The sequence below is a fragment of the Rhinopithecus roxellana genome, chromosome 12 (genome assembly GCF_007565055.1).
Source record: "Rhinopithecus roxellana isolate Shanxi Qingling chromosome 12, ASM756505v1, whole genome shotgun sequence".
Taxonomy (NCBI): Eukaryota; Metazoa; Chordata; class Mammalia; order Primates; family Cercopithecidae; genus Rhinopithecus; species Rhinopithecus roxellana.
The window spans coordinates 34,030,231-34,050,535 of record NC_044560.1 but is presented as its reverse complement, the minus strand read 5'-3'; the positions used below and the strand labels follow the sequence as shown (position 1 = coordinate 34,050,535).

The following is a 20,305-nucleotide window of genomic DNA, read 5'->3' as shown; positions in this document are numbered from 1 at the left end:
TAATAAGATAGCTAATACTGAGCACCTCCTGTGTGTTAGGGATTCTTCTAAGCACTTTGCGTGTATACCATCTCATATAATTCTCACAAATAACTACATATGTGATAAGTATTGTTATTGTCCTTATGGAACAAAAAAAGAATGTGAGGCACAGGAAGGTGAAATCATCTGCTCAAGGCCAGCGGCTAGGAAGTAGAGGTGCCCAGACTGACAACTGGCTCAGTCAGCTTCACACCCCGAGTGCCTGACCACTTGGCCAACCTGCATAGAACACTGAGTCTGAGAGATGAGGCTGAAGAAATGACCAGGGGCTCAGTTCAACCAAATTTATTTTTAAAATAAGTGTTGCAAGTAAACTCTGTGCCCAAATGCCAGGGCTACGAGATAAGTAACAAAGCATGACTCCTATTCTGAAGGAATGTGCTTCTGGTGTGCCACATATTAAAGCTTAATAAATACCAATATAAATATGATCATGGAGGCCTGGCTGTGCAGAAGGCCACAGAGAACTTCGTGCAGCATCTACAGTCGTGTTCCTGTCAATACAAAAGCCAAGAGCAGCAGCTGGCCCAGCAGGAAATGTCAAACCCTGGATTGCCCCAGGATTCAAAGAGCCATCACAGCACTTCACACCAGAGTGGGGTAAGAGCCCCCACATTACCGGCAAGAGAAGAGGTTTTCAATGAGAACAAGGCACCCCCACTATATAATATCATTTTTATTCAGGGTCTGACAGCAAAGAATACACAGAGGAGGAGAGGAAAGCTTTGGTGTTGTGTGATGAGGCAAAGGGTCCCAGAGGTTTGGTATACATTCACTTAAAACAAAACAAAACAAAACAAAAAAAACATTGCTTGTAATTTTGCAACCTCCTTAGGGTATTTCAAATGGTTTGTGAAGATCAATGTTCTGCATGTTCAAAGAGTTTAGGGAGTTTTAAAACCTCCCCATTCAGACTGGCTTGTCATAAAGAACAAAGGAACATGGAATTTCTTGCAGGGATCTGAATTCACACAAAGGAGCCCAGAGATCTAAAATCAACAAAGATGGCCTTTGAACTTTCCTCAATCCAAAAGGGGAAAAGAATATGTATTGCTCTGTAGGCTCCAATCTACTTGCTGCTTTTATCTTCCATCAATAAAATTGGTTTTGTGATTTTTATTTATGTAACTACCCAGTGGCCATGAGTATAAAGTAGTGGTTAAAAGCTTGGGTTCAGATGGACCTGAGTTCAAATTCAAGTTCTACGACTTATAACCTGTGACCTTGGCCACGTTGGTTGAGCTCTTCAAGTCTCAAATTTCTCAGTTATAGGATGAAAATAAGAATATCATCTTCATTAGGTTGTAATGAAGATGACGTGAGAATGCAATTTCTACATGTCTAATATATGGTAAACACTAAATCAATATAAATTGGGTATTTTTTCTGTTTTCCATTAACTCATACATTTTAGTCTTTAACATTCCTCTCCTAGGAGAAGCTATGAAAATCTAAGAAGAATGGAGATCTTACATTCACTGAGATATCATTGTTTGGCCCAAAGGTAGAAGGCAGCTTAGGAGAGCAACACATATAGGACTTATCTGACATTCTAAAAAAGAGATTGGTAAACTACAACTCATGGGTAAATTCAACTCCCTTCTTGCTTCGTGAAGTTTTATTGGAATACAGCCACACTCATTTGTTTACATATTAACTATGTCTGTGTTTGCACTGAAACAGCAGAGTTGAGTAGTTGCAAGAGACCATATGGTCCACAAAGCCTAAAATATTTACTGTCTGGTCCTTTACAGGAAAAAGTTTGCTGATCCCTGCCTGCTCTAAAAGCATAAAAATCTATATTTGTTCAAGTCACATAGCCCCAAAACTGTATACATTGGAAATCCATCTCCCTGTAGAAAAATACAAAGACTACCTTCAGGTCACTATAAATACTTTTACTAGTCCATGCCAGGTGCTGTGGGAAGTGCCAGGCACACAGAGACTCATAAGGCTCATCCTTGAGCAGTGGCTAAAGAAATGAAAGGAGGTTCACCAATGACCACAAACTTTGTTAAAAAGAATCAGAGTAAACAGACAAAGATAAACATGAATAAAATTGCAGAAGTGGAAACATCATTCATTCATTCAATCATTTGTTTAATCCATATTTACTGAGAAACAAGGCAAGGAGAAAATAGGAAACACAAGGTTAGATGAGGTGGTAAATGACAAAAACAAGTCTGCCATAAGAAGACTCTGAGAAATGCATTCAGCAGAGCTGAAAAGCAAATGTGGGGTTTCCAAGGCATGAGCAAAAAGGAGAACCAGAAGGCCACCATGGTGGATAGGGAGGGGAGACAGGGCAGAGTGGCACAAGATGAAGTTCCAGAACTAGATAGAGTCCAGGTCATGAGGGCTTTATCAGACAGGGTGTTAGGTTGTTGATCAACATGTGTTGGGCAGCCATTGAGGGATTATAATCAGGGAGGTGACATGATCTGATTAGCATTTTAAAACTTTCACCATTGTTACTGTTTTCCCCTTCCCTTCCCTTCCCTTCCCTTCCCTTCCCTTCCCTTCCCTTCCCTTCCCTTCCCTTCCCTTCCCTTCCCTTCCCTTCATGAATGATTTAGTCCAAAATCATTAGACAGGGCTGAGTAAAGTGGACTTCCCCAATGGATATGGAGCAGGATGTCAGAATGTCAGAATCCAGGTAAGGTGTGGAGAATGTCTATGTGGTGGATGGGAGTGATGGGTGGCACTGCCTGGCATAGGGTGTCAGATCAAAAGTGGGAGAAGGAAAGGGTTTCCACAGGAGATTGGGGCTGCCCAGCCAAGGTGGTAGTGCTTAAGTATGGTAAAGAAGGTAGCTACATGGGAAAGCACCCTGGCATAGGAGATCAGAATCCAAGCCCAGGAAGAAGGGTATCTATGAGAAGCGTGGAGAGAACAGTGGCTCAAGTAAGGCCAGAGTCCAAGCATGGTAAGCAGGACGTCCTACAGAGTAGTGCCACTGTGCTTCCATGCAGGCTAAGAAGGACATGGGCACAGGAAAGTGCCTGGGGGAAGGAAGTTGGAGCATAAGGGTAGTGAAGAAGGTGTATGTGTGGGCAGGCAGTCCAGTGCAAGCAAGGGGCTGGAGCCTGAGCAGGGTAAGGAAGACATGGCATAGGGACATAGTACAGTGCTGAGTGCTGGATCCCCAGGTAAGTGAGGAGCGGACCCACTTGGGGCAGGCAGGTGGGGAATAGGCGTGTGGGTGTCAGAACGCATGAGGGTGAGGAAGCCTTCCACATGGGTGTGGGATATTGGAGTCCTTGTGGGTAAAGGAGGATATCTGTGTGTGTGTTGGAGTGGGGAAAGGGTGCAACAGCAATGGGAGATTTGTACATTCAGGGACAATGATCAAATAAGTAAATATATTTAGGATAATGGGAGTTAGGTTTCTCACTGTCAGAGAATGGTGTTGTAAATATGGAGAGAATGAAAACTAGAATCCACTCGGCTTGTTAGTTTGGAATTGGAGATGTTGCTGGAAACTTATGCTTTGACAGAGTGAAGTCTAAATGTGTTTACACACCTATGTATTCTCATACATATGCTCTAGCTGTGCTTGCTAACTGAGAGGGTCTGGGAGGAGCGGCACTTCATCCGCAGGAACACACCTGGTACCTTGATCCTCATTTCCAAATACTATTATTTACCAAAAGGAATCAAGGCACTTGAAGAAATGACAGGCTTTAAGGCTCAGACAAGGAATGTACAAAACAAGAAAATAAGCCTGAAACATCTTGCACCAGAAAGTAGAGAGATACAAAGAAAGATGGTGATATAGCAAAGGGCTATATCAAAGGCACCCCAGGTGGTCAACTATGAGTTAATTTGAGTATCAAAATAAATAATGACAGGACATCAATAAAATTATAACTGTAAGTTCATATAGATATAAATAAATGATAGAAGTAAACAAAATTTGTCTGAGATGCAGATTATTTATATAGTCTCAAAGTACTTCCTCACAAAATACTTATTACTTACAAAGAGAAACAGAGTAATTTTATAGTGTGGAAGCCTATCAGACATCACTCAATCAAGTAATCAAAATTAACAACACAATAATGAGACAAATCGAAATGTGATGGGGCACAACAAAAGAAACAACATCGCTTCCGCGAATTCCCTCCGAAGATGCATAATTTCAATCTAATCATTAGGAGACCCCTGATAAAACCAAACTGAAGGACATTCTGCAAAATTACTGGTTTGTCATCCTCAAAAATGTCATGGTTATGAAATTCAAGTAGAGACTGAGAGACCATTACAGACAGAAAGAAAATAAAGAAACATGACAACTCAATGCTGCATGTGATTCTGAATTAGATTCTTTTGCTGTAAAAAGCATTATTGAGATAATTGGCAAAACTTGAATGGCATCTGAGGGTAGATGGAAGAATCAAATGATTGTATTGTGGCTATGTAGGAGAATGTCTTTATTGTAGAAATACACTAAAGTATTTGGGAGATGATGGGCATTAGATTGGCAACTTACTCTCGAGTGGTTCAGAAAAATAAACACTGTATAATTGTGGCAACTTTTCTTTATGTTTAAGATAGTTTTTAAATGAAAAGTTTTTTTAAGAAAGTTCATATATTCACTTCAGACATTTGATTCCAAAGTCTTTGCACATGCCCCTACCTTGCTCTATCCCTGGAGGACCCCACCCCTTGTGAACCAGGTTTGTTCTTCATTTTCTCTGCATAAGGAGAATGTTCTTAGAGCATGTCCCTTCTTCTCCTGTGTTGAAGTTTACCTGTACATGTCTATGGGGTTTTTTTCTTGTTTTGAGGCAGGGTCTCACTCTGTCACCCAGGCTGGAGAACAGTGGCATGATCACAGCTCCCTGCAACCTCTGCCTCCTGGCCTTAAGAGATCCTACTGCCTTGGCCTCCCAAACTGCTGGGATTATAAGCATGAACCACTGTGCCCAGCCATTATGTGTCTACATTTCTATTTACCCCAGAGGGTAGGGTCTATGTCCATCACACTCATGTCTGCATTCCCAACATAGAGCACAGCTCAGCTCCTGGCATTGTGCTTGATAAAAAGTCATGGAAAAAGGGAGAGAGATAAGGATATAGACATCACTTTGAGAATCACTTCTAGAGCCAACAGGTTTAAGTTGGAAAAGATTTAAGAACTGCCTGCCCTAGGTTTGAATTACAACTGAGTTATCTTGGATAAGACATAGACTCTCTGAGCCTTGGTTTCCTCATGTGTAAAATGGGTTGTTAGGTGGGGCAAATTTTGTAAGTTTTGTAAAGCATGGAGTAGAGTCCCTGGCACTTAGCAGGTATGAAACAATTTTGTTTTCCTACTCTCCTTAAAAATAAAAATAAAAATCATCAAATAAAACTAGAAGATCAGAATTCCAGGTTATGTTCTCTATTTAACTACAGCCTTACTATATGAACTAGGATAGGTTACTTCAATTCTCAAGACTTCAATTCTCAAGACCTCAAGTTTCCTTCCTGGTAAGATGGTAGGTGGGAAAATGAGGAAGTAAGGAGTAGGCCTTATGACTGTCATGCTACCAAGAACCCAAGAACTCAAAACTTTTTTTTTTTTTTTGTTTCTGGATGATAGTATAGAAGAGGAGGGCTATGAAAGATTTTGCTATAGAGGATGTTCCTCAGTTTTAGCAGTCAAGGCATGCAAAGCGTGCCTCCTAATGGTTTGTACCGCTGACTCATTTATATCTGCTTAAATTAGTAGGTAAATTGAGAGGTGGTAGTGTTGTTAGGTTACTGTTGAGCCTATTAATAATTTATGAGCCATCTAGGAATTAATACACACTTTAAGTTCTCACTGCGTTTTTCCTTATTCATAATTCTTTGCCTAATTGCTTTTTCCTTTAAAAATGGGGGAAGCTGAGACCTTGGATATTTGCCTAATGGCTCAAGCAGAACCATGACCTGGTTGCCAAGTCTTTCAGTTCTTTTATAGCCTGGGGACATTTGCCATTGAAAGAAAACTGATGGGTTTGATATTCCTGAAAGAGATATTTTGCACTGACCTCTGGCCCCATTAAATGCTTTGGCCCTTGCCCATTCACTGTAATGGGAGCGATAAATTTGTTTCAATTTAGGACATTGTCAAGTAGGAAATATTGACAAAAACAAAATAATGCTTTGAAAACAGCCAGGATGAAATCATGAATAAATAAACATGTTGAACTTAACTGATAAATTAGCAAATGGTCATTCATAAGAGTCTGACTGGATCATTTCAAAGTTAGGCCAAATAAATTCCTGTCTCTAATAGAAATATCATCTTACTCTTTAGGCCAGAGGAAAGGTGGGCTGCGTAGAAAGACACTGCAAAGCGTAGAAAGGCATTTACCTCGTCTGACAGACCTGTTTTAAATAGATCTATTTGTTTTCAGCTAAATGCCAAAAGGATGAGCCAGATGACTCTAGTAGCCTTTTCTATGGCAAGACATTTATTATCCTTGTGTAAACACCTTTATTAGGCATCTCAGCAAGCTGTTTCTCCACCTTTTCTTTGTATTAGTTCCTTAGATTGGGGCAAAGAACTGAAATTCCATTCAGGTATTATTGTATGTGTTTCCTTTTGAGTATAAGAGATAACTTCTAACTTGGAGATATTCCTCATGAAGAAGGGGAGAAGTGTGCATATGGCATTGCTAATATTATCACATAGGTAACATCGTTATGACACACGGCAATAAACCACAAAACATGTTTGCAAACTTGTGAGGCCTTAAATGGTGTTGCCTTATTAAAAATCCAAATGGCTAAATCTTCCAGGGTACAGGTAGCCTGAGGGCATTATTAGCTGCATAAAAACTAATTGGACCAATTTGAATGGAAGAAAATTTTGCCTGAAGTCTTTAATCACACTAATAACTTAATGGTTTTCTCTTCAACATAGCCCAGGCTGTGTTTAGGAAGATGAATCCATGCATGCAGCTTAGAAAATTTTATGAAAGATCAGAGGGTTGAGAGGAATAATAAATCTCTCATTTAGAAAGTTTAGTGCATGTGTATCTCATGTTTTCACATCATAGCAAGGTAACAGCAAGCAATTGTTGGATAAAGGAAAGTATCATTTTTTAAAGATCAAGCAAACATGAGAAAGCTGATTCTGATTTTGCTATGATTATAAGGGATGTTTCTCTAAGAAGAATTTAGTGTTCATCTTTATATGCACATAATCCAAAACCCTGTAACTTATTATCAGCTCTGTAATTCAATGAGCTCCCCAAATGGTAACAACAATAGTTTGACGTGTGTTATTATTAAATGGAGTGTGTTTTAGTAGAAAGAGTATGGAATGAAAGTCTGAAAAACTTCTGTTCAAGTTAGTTTTTTGCCTCTGGCTAGCATTGTGAGTTTCTGCAAGTCATTCAAGCTTTCTGAGCCTGACTTTGCATCCCCAAAACGCAGGTGAAATTAATTCCTTCCCAGACACCCCACAGGGGTTTTGTAAAAATGTTACAAGCTAGTCGATAGAAAAGTGTATGCAAGCTATAAAGCCTTCTGCAAGTATAAGAAATTATTATTATTATATCATAGTAGAACTTAATGTTCTGGGTCTCTTTATTTTTATTTAATTGTTTTAATTTCACTCTTACTTTCAAGCCGTGTAAAATAGTATACGTCTGTTATAATTCATCAAATCAAAGTTCCCAAGTTTGCAAAAGCCACACTCAGAAGAATGTGATTTTAAAAAATGATTCCTTTTGGACTGCATATCCATCTGAAGTCTTCTTTGGAATGCAATTCAGTCAGAAGCAATTGTGGCACTAGCAAATATTCTGAGAATTCATGAAATCCCACAGCCAAAACCATGATTCATTGCTCCAATACCAAAAACATTTGGCAGGCTGTAGTTTGGAAGCCACAACACTGTCTATTTTCAAGGCTCTAAATGGGGCCATTTGGATTCATTGTGACACTGCCTGGTCCCACCACACTAAAGAGATGGCACCAGAATTCCCCAGTCTCTTCAGACATTATTTTTTGTATTTCTTCTTGGGACTTGCTTAACAATATATCTCTTTGGATTAAATTGCATAGAGTTTTAGGAGTATCTCCTCTATCCTGTAAGCATTGCAACATGAATATTCTACAAATTTCTTTTATATAAGAATTCTTGTTAAGCAACTCTGGATTTCCTAGTGCCGGCCTTACACAACCTGTCATTCAAATCCTTAACGATGGGTTTATGTGAAAGCGGTTTCTCTACAGTTTCCTTTGCTTCATTTTAAATGCCAATGTAGTTCCTCCTTTGAAATGGAGCACTAAATGCAATGGTTCCTTCAGGCATATAGCATGTTTCAGTTACCATTTCAAATGAAATGTATTTAGACAAAAGCTACTAACAGCATGCTGAGTAGCAGTGGTAATGTATAGCCAGATGTACTGTGGCATGTATGTACAAATCAGGCATTCAGCTCTGGCCAAATGTTGGACAAGTCAAATAAGGAAGATAAAAGTCTCCTGCCTAAATGGGGACTGTGTAATCTCACTCTGCCTTTCCAACATGCCAAAGCTAGCTTCTCAAAGTCTACGTGATTCATGAATGCCTTCTAAAGAATTACAGAATGTGACCAGGCGCTGTGGCTCACACCTGTAATCCCAGCACTTTCAGAGGTCGAGGTGGGTGGATCAACAGGAGTTCAACACCAGCCTGATCAACATGATGAAACCCCATCTCTACTAAAAATACAAAAAATTAGCCGGGCATGGTGGCACATTCCTGTAATCCCAACTACTTTTGTGCTGATGCACAAGAATTGTTTGAGTGTGGGAGGCGGAGATTGCAGTGAGCCGAGATTGCACCACTGCAATCCAGCCTGGATGACCCAGAGAGACTCCGTCTCAAATCAAACAAACAAAAAAAGAATCACAGAATGTAAGAAATGGACGAATCTGGAACGTCACTCGTCACATCTTGTGACCTGCAGGTAGGTGCCTGGATCCCTCTATAGCACCTGGATCCATCTGCAGATAGGTGCTAGCTCCCTCTACAGCCAAGAGGTGCTTCAGTCCTTAGCTTACAGACTTCCAGAGATGGAACAGAATCCCCTACTAGAACAATTCGATCTATTTTTGGACAGTTCTAATCTTAGGAAATGCTATGTTTTGTTTTAATTGTTGTCATGTCTAAGGCTCAACTTAACTCTGTGGGAATGTCATCTATATGAAATGTCTTCACCATTTGAAGACTGTGTCAATTGTGGATATTCAGTCAGTCACAATTCAATCTAATCACTTGTCATCTGGCACCGATCTCCCCTTCTTACTTACAAAGCAGTCAGAGTAATTCTGTCCAACACTCTGCTAGAATCCAGTTGTATGTTCTAGCCTATTGATTTCCCCTTTATATTTATCTTCACCAAAAAATAATAAAGTAAATCTAGAATGATTTTCTTTTCTTAATGTATCCATGGTAGCTCCTAGGAATCAGTATTTTTCTAAGAGTGCGGAAAACTTCTGTTTAAATCATTCCTTTCTGAAGCTTTGCCTGTAATGTACATTAACTCACTAGCCTAGTTTGTAGGCTCTGTCTTACTCCTGCTTTGGGGAGTTGAGGCTATATTTGCATATATTATTTTCTAGCACCTTTCCTATTCTTCTTCGCTCTTCTGCCATTAGTTTTAAATACCCTGGTTCCTGTCTTTACCCAGGGTGCATTAATTCATTCACAGACAATGTGACCATTTGCAAACAGTCTAGTTGGTTCTGACAAGCCATGGCCTAAACGGCATGCATGCTCCAAAATGCAGTTTACATATTACATATTGTGGATTTGAGTATGAACTGGTCTAATTGGCAGATGTTCACTAGGACATCTATACACCTAAAGCATGAATTAATTAGTAAAAATATTTTTTTAAAAATTTGGTTCTATTCTTCATTTTAATAAATTATTCATATCCTAATGTACCTTTATAAAAACAGTGACTGATGATAATGTTTATATTTATGTATACATCATGGAGCTAATTTGAATTAGCACTAAAATAATATATACTAATATAACATGGTAGTATGCAAAAACTAACCTAAAGACTGTTACTCCCTTTTTATAAAATAAAGTTTTATTTTACATCCACAAAATTACCCATATAGTAACTAGTAATTCATATATATGGCCATCTGTGATATAGATCATCTTTTTAGCATAAGGAAGACTACCTAGTTGACCAGCAATGTTGAAATACTTGCAAAATTGAGTGCTTTCCTTACCTGTCATTAGTTCGCATTTACTTTTGTTGAATTCCTGAGGCAGCTGCATCACTGTAAGTTCCTTATTTTCACTGACCACAACTTCAGCAAATAGAGGTCCTGTTGTATCTTCTAAACCCGAGCATCTGTGAAACACTTGCTGAAGTCTGGATGCACATGGGTTGAAACAGCTAGTTCCATTGATCAGGGTCTGGTTTCTTCTGTTTTGTTTGACCTGGGCATGGGTAGCTTCCATCTGTCTGTCATCCTAGAACAGCATCTGGAGCCAGACTATGTGGTATCTATCTCTTGGGCAAAAAGGTTAAGTCCCCTGACATGGATTGCATTTAGCAACTGAACAAACAGAGCAGCTTGGAAATGAGCTTTTATTTAGAGGAAACCAGATAGCCATTTTGGTAATAAAATATTGATTTCCTATTATCTTGTGTTGCCAAGACTACTATGTATAGCACATTTCTTAAAAGGAGATAGAGTTTTAAAGAAGTTAGGTCTTATTAATAAGGGAAATTATATTTTGAAAAATGTCTTGAGTGATATTCTATTACCATGTTTAATGTTGATTGAGAACACATCATGTCCCATTTAAGTCAATACTTTGTCTTTTTTTTAAGCATTGCTTTCTTCTAAAAAACAGCATGTCTACTCTATAGCTTAAGGAAGTGAGGCCAAAGACGCAGTCATTTTTAAGGCAGGTAGAAAGAATTAATCAGTGTGAACTGATGTTAGCTTTCAGGAAAATCTGATGTCTCTAAATGAACATTTTGTAATAATTTAATTTTATTTAATTTAACATACTTTTATTTTAAGTATTTGCAAAGTATTGGCTAACCCCTGTGGGGAATCTAAAGATGTCAGACATAATCTCTGACCTCCAGGAACTATCTGTCTAACAAGGTTCACTAGCATACACATACAGATAATTCTACACTAAGGCAGACTTTGATGGGTACTGTGTAGAATTATCAGGTTCTAGAGGGATATGGAAGAGGAAGAGGTTAATTCTGACTTGGAATTTTCAAGAGGGCCTCAAGGAAGATGCCAACTTTGAGTTGGACCTTGAAGAATAATAAAAGTAGGTAACATTTATTGAGTGCTTACTAAATTTCAGCAATGTTCAAAGTGCTTTAAACTTATTAACTCTTTTAAGTCTCATGATTAACTTTATAAGCTAAGTCTTGCTATAATTCCCATTTTATAGTTGCATCACTGAGGCATAGAATAGTTAAATAACTTGCCAAGATAGTGAATGATGGTGTCAGGATTCAAATTCAAGGAGTCTGGCACTACAATGCTCATTCTTAACCATAGTACTATACTGCTTCCTGTCAGGGATAAATAAGCATATTCAAGCAGTTGAGAGCAGCTCAGCCACAGTCATAGAGAAGAGAAAACTGAGGAATGTTTGAAAAATTCAGTTTATTAGTCTGGCTTGAACTTGGGCAAAAAATGTGTTGAGGAATTGTAGAATACAAGACACAGAGACACAAGTAGGGCTATAGAGAACTTGGTATATCGGCTTGGGGAATTGCAGGGTAATGCTGTGGTAAGGTTTTTATCATAATAGGACCCTTTAGGGGGAGTACTGAATGACTGGGGAGAGAATGTCATTTAAGGATCTATTAATTCTATTAAATGCTCCAAAAACTCTTTGTTAAGCTTCTCTTATGTACCAGAAACTGTTCTGAGTGTTGAGGATATAGCAGGGAACAAGAGAGACAAGTCCCCACCCTCATTGTGTGGAAAGAATATGGAGGGTATATAAGTAAACAGATAAATAAACAAGATAATTTTCTATAGTTCTGGAAGAAGGAAATAAAGTGATGTGATGTGATAGAGAGTGGCCATGGGCAGAGGAGTATTCACTCAGAGTGGTGGTCAGGATCTGTGACTGTCCCAGGCCTGAACTGAGGCCTAAATGGCAGAGGAGGCAGTGACAGATAAAGGCAGGGCAAGTGTTCAGCAAAAGGGGATTTGAGTTTATTAAGAAGAGCATTACAAGAAGAGTTAACAAATGCAGAAGCTCTGAATTGGGTAAGAGCTTGGAGGTTCAAGAGGCAGAAAGAATGCCAAAAAGAAACATTTAGCAAAAGATGATGGAGAGGGGAATGGGTTGAAGTTTGAGAAATAGGCAGGACCAAGACCTTGTAGGTAGAACATTTGTGTTTTATTCTAAATGAACTGGGAAGCCATTGAAAAGTTTTAAGTAGGTGAATGACGTAATCTGTTTTATATTTTGAAAAGATCACCCTGGATAATATATGAAGAATGGACAACATAGAGACAGAAGTGAAAGCAGGAAGATCAATTAGGTGGCAAACTGGAAAGGCCCAAAGAAGAAAAAGATTAGTCTAGGCCTTGAGGCTGCAGAGAGATGGATAGATTAGGATTATGTTTTGGAGGCTGAGCTAAAAAAACTTGAATTGAGTGAGAAATGTGAGAGAAAGAAGCTATTACCAAGGATGACTCCAAAAATTTTGGCTCAAGGTAACTGAATGATGTAATACTAGTAACTGAAGTGGAAAGAACTGGCTTGAGGGCTGGGAGAATTAAGAGTTCTTCTACAGTCATGGTGAAGTTCTAGGGGGAACTAGGGTAGTTGCTTTAAGAAAGACAAACGATGAATGAATTCAAGAGAGATAATAGATAAATAATTAACTGATGGATGTAGATTTTAGGATGAGAGTTTTGATAAATTCAGGTTTTGAGTCAGATGAACTGGAAAGGAAGTGACCCCATTTACCAAATCGGCAAAAGAGCAGGAGGAATTTGAGAAAGGAGAAGGGTCAGGAAGGTAGGAATCAGGAAGAGATTCATATTTGATAGTAGATAAATACATCATCTTTAGAATCCAAAAGACTTGGATTTGAATCCTGGATGAGCTATTAGCCAACATGTGTGACAAGTTACTTAATTGTTCCAGTGTCAGTTTTGTTATCTATAAAATAAGGAAATGATATTATATGTAAAGTAATATATATAAACACAAAAGAATCATGCAATGAATATTATCACTATATCTTATCATTATCATAAAATAACAATATAATAATAATGCTTCTTGGGATGTGTTTTATTTATATTATTACTAAGATAATAATGTTCTTGTTTTAGTCCTTTTTAGTAAGGATTACAAGCACAAACTGGAAATTATTTATGTTCTTTTCCTATTTTACAGATAAATAAACTGAGGCTCAGAAAGGATGGCATACCTGAGGTTTTACTGCTAGAAATTGTAACCCATGCATAAGAGTCAGGTTTCACACTTAGATGTGACTTAAACCAAATAATTCTGAACTCTTCCCCAACTAGTCACTTTTAAGATAAAAGCTGCTTTGTATCACTTTGCCACTTCTCTGGGATCTATATTGAGTGGAAAAATTCTGTGTTTATAAAAATGTTATTATCAGATCACCACACTGTGAAACTATGTGTTTTATTAATTTTCTAGTGCTGGACAAGATTCCTCTCAAGGTCTGTCTTTGGAGGAGATGAAAAGAAGTCTTCAATACTCACCCATTGACAAATATGGTAAGTAGACAGATTCATTAGGTTTGTTAAGAAAACTACCCATAGGAAGGTGATATCCATTTGACAAAAAGGAAGAAAACATTGCACATTGTAATATCCAAAATGACTGATGCGTTAAAAATGTAAGAGTATAAAATTTGATTTTACATGTCTTTTATAACTCATTTACCTTTAAGGTTAATAATATGTGTGTGAGCATGTGTGAGTGTGCATGAGTGTGTAAGTATATGTGTGATTATTTGTGAGTGCCTGTTTGTGTTTGTGTACATAGAAAAACGTACAACTCTTTAAAAAACAAACAAACAAACTCCTTCCTCTCATGATATTCCAAATACTTTGTCAACATTTTATTAAGTCCGTTGCTTCTAAGCCGACATTAAGTGCATGTAGGCAGGGAGAGCAAAAACAAGAGATGAATTTTCACAATGACATAATATGTTGGGAGAGCTCTTCCCCTTTAGCCAAGCACTCAAGGGTAAAATGCAAATCCAGCCATTCCTTCAAACAGCTGGAGAGGCAGTGAGGACAGTTGATAGGATCCAGTTTACACAGGGCTTCTTCAGAAAGAATTAATAAAGCTCTTGGAAATAATTAGCAAAGTTTTTTTCAGGTCTCTGGAAGCCAGAGGATGGTACAATTGCCTTTATCATCAGCTGCCATATCAATGTGTTAGGACTGGGATGTCCTTTTACCAACCTTTAAGCCTGAGAGGCACTATGTTTAATTGGAATTTTAGCACAATGGGCCCATTTATCCACTGCTACTTCCTTTGACTATATGAAGAACTGAAAAAGTGTCTGTCAGTTAAAGAGATCAGATTTATTATAAGAGCTGGGTTTGGGAAAGAATAAATTGGATGATGTGAGCCTGGGTAGGGGGCAAGAGACCTAGGAGACCTTCGGCTTTGGGATCCTCACCAATTCACCTCATCTGCAGAGACTCATTACCTAAGGCATTAGAAACCTTTTAAGAAACAAAGAAAAATATATGTTCTGAATGGATGCAGACAAACTACTTGGGCACATTAAAAAAGGGGAAACTTTGTGCTTCTGACTCCCAATACCTGTCTAGAATGCAGATGAGTGCTTTTTATCATCAGCTTTACAACATAATTGGCCAGTCCAGTGACAGATCCTTTTGAGGGGAAAATGCACTCCAAGTGTCACATCCTCACATTTTTTAATAGATATAATATTGTTTCTTCAAACCTTTACAGATATAACTTCACAACCACAAAATATAGGGCATCCTTTGAAACATGTGCTTTGACCAGAAGTCTTTCCTTTTGTGGTGAGGTTTCAAGATGAAGCATTTCTTTAACTTAATTTGTTTCTTAAAGAAGAATTCCCCCAAGATGGAGAAGTACGAAAAATGTGGTGTAATAATGCAAAATTTGGGTTTTCCTATGCATATCTGTCTCAGGGATGGAAGAAAACATGAGGGTGTTTGGATGCAGTGAGAGTACCTATAAACAAAGAAGATACATTTGATATCTCCCATTAGGAGCATCACATCATACAGGAAAGAACCCTTTAGTTGCCCTTTATTCTATTTCCTAAACTGATTGCAATATAACAGCAATTTTATGGGCTGCTTCTCCCTCTGCTTTGCCACCAAAGAGCAGAGCTCGAAAATGGAGATAAAATGAAACACATAGCTCTTTACTCTATACTTGAGATCTTTTACCTTAAAGTAACAAAACATGCAGACTTGGTTCAGTTCCTAAAGCCTATGGTCAAATTTCAGTTGAGTTCCTCTTAAACCGACTGGGTCCACAATCCAACACATCTATTCTTACATTCTGGCAATAATGGCATCAATAATAAATGCTAGCCTCAATGCTTTACTGATTTTGCTGCTCATTCCTGAGGGGAGAGCCCATCCACCCTTATGGGATATATGTCCACAATCAAATTTCCACTGGAGTCCTGTGGGGCAAGAGGCACTGGAATATCACAGGCCAGTAAAATTGCACGTCGTGTATTAGAAAGCTGATTATGGTCATAAAAGTATTACAAGTTTATGAAAGCATCTATCTGTGCCTGAAATGAAGTCTCATTTTTAGCCTGGATATAGAAAATATTTTGCTGTAGCAGGTAGATTTTGTTTTAGTCTACACAGAATTTAGATTCGCTGATACATATCCCACTGCCCATCATCTCATCCTCCCCCATCATAACCTTCCTCACATCTGACCAGAGCCAGTTCCAAAAGAGGTGAGTGGGAGATACCAGTTGACAGGAGTATCGCTATCAGTGGCATTTTCTCTCAAGAGAGTTTATGTGCTACCTAAGATATTTTGACAGAGACCTTTCTTATGAAAATAAATATGTCTATCCAACTGCATATTGCTAGGTGTCTTAATGAAAATGTAGATGACTGGGTTGGTTATGAAAACTCGGCTATCAAAGGGAAGCAAAAGCAGCAATAGCTATTGACAAATTACTCACTTTCACAGAAGCAATAAATGGCTTTCTTGCTTCAGAGTGGAAAGAAAACTGCTTCCCTATACATAGCCCTGTGGTTCTCTTGGACAGTGGCCTGATCCTGAGCCACTAGATTCATTCTCTAGACACATCCAAGGCTATTACTTCAAAGGGCATCAAATGCCACTGGTATTTAGACCTGAGAATTTTATGTACCTTTAAAATTTGGGCTACCAGGGAGAAGAAAACAAACAAAGCCATCTGGTTTGAGAAAGAAAGGCTCTTTCCTTTCCCTTTCTTTTTTTCTTTTTTTTTTTTTTTTTGAGACAGTCTTGCTCTGTCACCAGGCTGGAGTGTAGTGGTGCAATCTCGGCTCACTGCAACCTCTGCTTCCCAGGTTCAAGTGACTCTCCTGCCTCAGCCTCCTGAGTAGCTGAGACTACTGGCATGTGCCACCACAGCCGGCTATTTTTGGTATTTTAGTAGGGATGGGGTTTCACCATATTGACCAGGATGGCCTCAATCTCCTGACCTCATGATTCGCTTGCCTGGGCCTCCCAAAGTGCTCGATTTCAGGCATGAGCCACTGCACCTGGCCTCTTTCCTTTTTCTTTACTACTCTCTCCACCTTCCTTTTTATAGCCATTGTTTGTTTAGCATTCACTGGGTATCAGACAGTGCTAATTATCTTAGGTGCATTGCCGACCTTATGAATAAGTGCTATTATTTCTCCCATTTACAGATGAATAACTGAGGCATAGAAAGTTTAAGTTGACAAAAGTCACAGAGCCAGCAAGTAGCGGAATCCGTGCTTAAACCCAGATTTGCCTGACGTGAAAGCCTGTGCTTTTAGCCAGCCTGACATGCCATCTGCCTGAGCTGTACCCTTCTTTACTCCAAACCCAAAATGCCACCTGGCCAGCTTGGGTCCAAATTAGACATTCATCATTCATATTTGCCTGGTCTCAGCTCTCTGTTTTCATTGTAAATGTTGCTTCTGCCTTGCAACCACTCACCAGCAACCATTGTCCAGATTCTCTGTTCACATGATCTGGAAGACCTGCCTGGTTCAGGCTGGTAATAAAAAATTGGGGGATGTACTGAAAGACTAGTAAGTAACAACTGAACTTCTTTTCTCATGCAGGCTATGTATCTGATCCCATGAGCCCTATGCATTTTCATTTTTGCCGAAATGGTAGCAGCTTTGAGGACAGCAGCTGACAGCATTCGGTGCATACCTAAGGAGAGTTTTTTCCCCTAACTGACAGCAACAATTCCAACCACGGCAAGCTGGCTTCCAACTATAACATTTTATTCTCAAAGGTCTCCTTATATTGGAATGGTTTTTACTGGTCCTATTTAATTCCCCACTATTAGCAGGCTTTGGATTTGTGCCTAAGGAATAATACGCAAAAGAACCAAGACAGAATGTATATGAAGAATTGTTTTTAATTTTGTAAATTAAAAAAAAAAATTAGATCATTACTTGGAGATGGAGCCTAAGTCTGTGGTGGACAGATAATAATTATGTTTTCCAGGGCTGAATTATGTAGACTTGTGTTTGACAGCTATGGGTTTGATTTCTTAGAACATTGTTCATTTTCTTTTCTCATTATGTTACTTCTAGTGTTCACCTCTGTGATTAAAGATTCTTTGGTGAAATAGAACATTGATTTAGGAGTGTATTTTATTTCAACAAGACTTCCACTGAGTGCATTTTTTTCTAGCCATATTGGTAAAAACAGTAACAAGTTTTAGGTCAAGAAGACTGCAAATTGAAGAATAATCATGTATTTTGATTTTGGCAAGAGAAAATAAGGTTAGCAAAGGAATCTTGGACATCCTCTAAATCAAGGTTTCTCAACCTTGGCACTGTTGATATTTGTTGAGAGGGTGGGGAGTTGTGCCATGCATTGTAGGATGTTTAGCAGCTTTCTGGTCTCTACCCTCAGGTGCCAGTAACACCTGATAGTTAATTTTATGTGTCAACTTGACTGGACCATGGGATACCCAGATATGTGGTTAAATATTCTTTCTGGGTGTGTCTGTGAAGGTGTTTCCTTAAGAGATTACCATCTGAACCAGTAGACTGAGAAAGGCAGATAGTCCTTCCCAGTGTGAGTAGCATCATCTTATCCATTGAAGGCCTGAATAGAGCAAAAAGGTGGAGGAAGGGAGGATTTGCTGTCTGCCTGACTGCTTGAGCTGGAGCATCCATCTTCTCCTGCCCTTGGTGCTCCTGGTTCTCAGGATTTCAGACTCTGGTTGGAATGTGCCCTATCGGCTCTCCAGCTCTCAGGCCTTTGAACTCTACCACTGGCTATTCTGGGTCTCCCATTTGTAGAGAGCAGATCATGGGACTTCCCAGCCTCCAGAATTTCATATATATATACATACACACACACACACACACACACACACACACACACACACACACATATCTGATTGGTTCTCTTTCTAACAGAGAGCCCTAATACACACACTCCCAAGTTACGACAATCAAAAGTGTCTTCAGACATTTCTACATATGCCATGGGGGAGAAAATTGCCCCAAGTTGAGACCGATTTCTCTAAATTCAAAGAGGAGAACCACAAGCCTAAAGAGCAAACAAGAAATTTAGAGCCTGACTCTAGCTGGCTGAATTTAGGCATACCTGCTTTCTCCTCCTCCTGAAGTAATGTGGGTTCATATGTAAATGGAATTGGATAGTAGAAGTGCTGATTGCTCCTTAGATATCTGTGGCGAGCTCCTCTCTCCTCCACTTCTCCCTTGCCAGTTAGAAATTATGTTTCTAGAGGGCAATTTCTATCAGAAGAACAGCAAACCCACCTTTCAAATCCCTTTGAGCCTCTTCTTACGACTTATGGTTGCAAAGTCACAAATCCTGGCATGCTCTGATTAGCTTGTAGAGAGCCCAGTGTAGGTTCAGAGACAGAAATTAAAAGCAACTTGGTACTTCCAACTAGATTTATCTTCTTTTAGCCTCCAGCCTTTTCATTTCCTTACGCAATTATTCTGGAGTCACAGGTACTCTATCCCACCAATCAGGTTCCCAAAGGACTGTATAATAAGCAGGACCGAGGAACCTGAAGTGACCCCTCAGGCATAAACCCTCTGGCAAAGACAGAGATGGAGAAAAAGGAGCTGATTAAAGAACACCTGTCTCCATAGCTTTCCCTGTATTCTTTTGCTCTAGCAACTCTAGGAAACGAACCAGCACTTAGCCTGGGACTTTGGGGGCTTAATCCTTTTAAGAGTAGAGTTGAAAGAAATACCTTAGAGAGTTTTTTTTTTTCAAAAGATAGTTTTAACCAAAAGAGTCACAGTATACATAGTGTCAAATGTGTGTATAGTCAGGGCAGTGGACAGTGCTGGGGTAACTCTGGCTGGCTGTATTTAGGCATATCTGCTTAGGTAACCGCAGCCAGGTGTCCTCCCAGGTCATATTCAGAGAGAGGATTGTTTGCTTCTGAAATGCCCCTTTTTTAGAAAGGGATTTTCTAGAACAGATTTGTCAAGATCTCTCTTTGTTTCCTCTAATTAGCCACCTCCTCTCTTCACACTGCATTTCCTGATGTTGCTGCTTCCCTCTGGCTCTTGTCTTGTCAAGTATCTGCAAATAATGAGGCTAATGTGTCTTGATTCCTGAGGAGAACCTTTTCGCAGATTACAACCTGTAGCTCACAAACCCTTTTCATTACTGCACCCTTAATGGGGCCCAGGGATCATCTTAGAGCTTGTCTCAAGACCATGGGTTTTATAAGGTTTTTTTCTTCCTTGCTGAAAAATGTCTCACTAATTGCTTTCTTTTTCTCCCAGAAAAAATGAACTTCTAAGATCATGGTTTTGCATGCTTAGCACATTAAATTTCTTTCTACGTGCATGCAGCATTGAGCTCACTCTGAAGATGTTCAATTAACTGTAATTGTAAGCCAAATTATAGCAGCACCAGGAGAGAGTTATTCCAACAGAGTGATTATTCGGGTTAAATTATTTCCAAAGCTGACATTTCCCTAGGAAAGAGAAAAAAAAAGGGGTGCTTGTGGTAGGAGAAAAGGCTAATGCTAGACAATACATCTAAAATGAAGTG

General features: G+C 39.1%; 1 protein-coding gene across 9 annotated transcripts in view; it reads left to right on the top strand.

The window, feature by feature from the left end:
• The window catches only part of LOC104676323 (serine/threonine-protein kinase TNNI3K), a 312,974-nt gene extending 295,093 nt beyond the window's left edge, over positions 1–17,881 (top strand). For all 9 annotated transcript variants that reach the window (XM_030912769.1, XM_010381099.2, XM_030912773.1 and 6 more), the window contains 2 exons: positions 13,709–13,788; positions 17,359–17,881. In XM_030912769.1, coding sequence (XP_030768629.1) covers positions 13,709–13,788; positions 17,359–17,435 — 157 coding nt within the window. In that variant the 3' untranslated portion in view covers positions 17,436–17,881. The remainder of the gene's footprint in view (positions 1–13,708; positions 13,789–17,358) is intronic.
• The last annotated feature ends 2,424 nt before the right edge of the window (positions 17,882–20,305 follow it).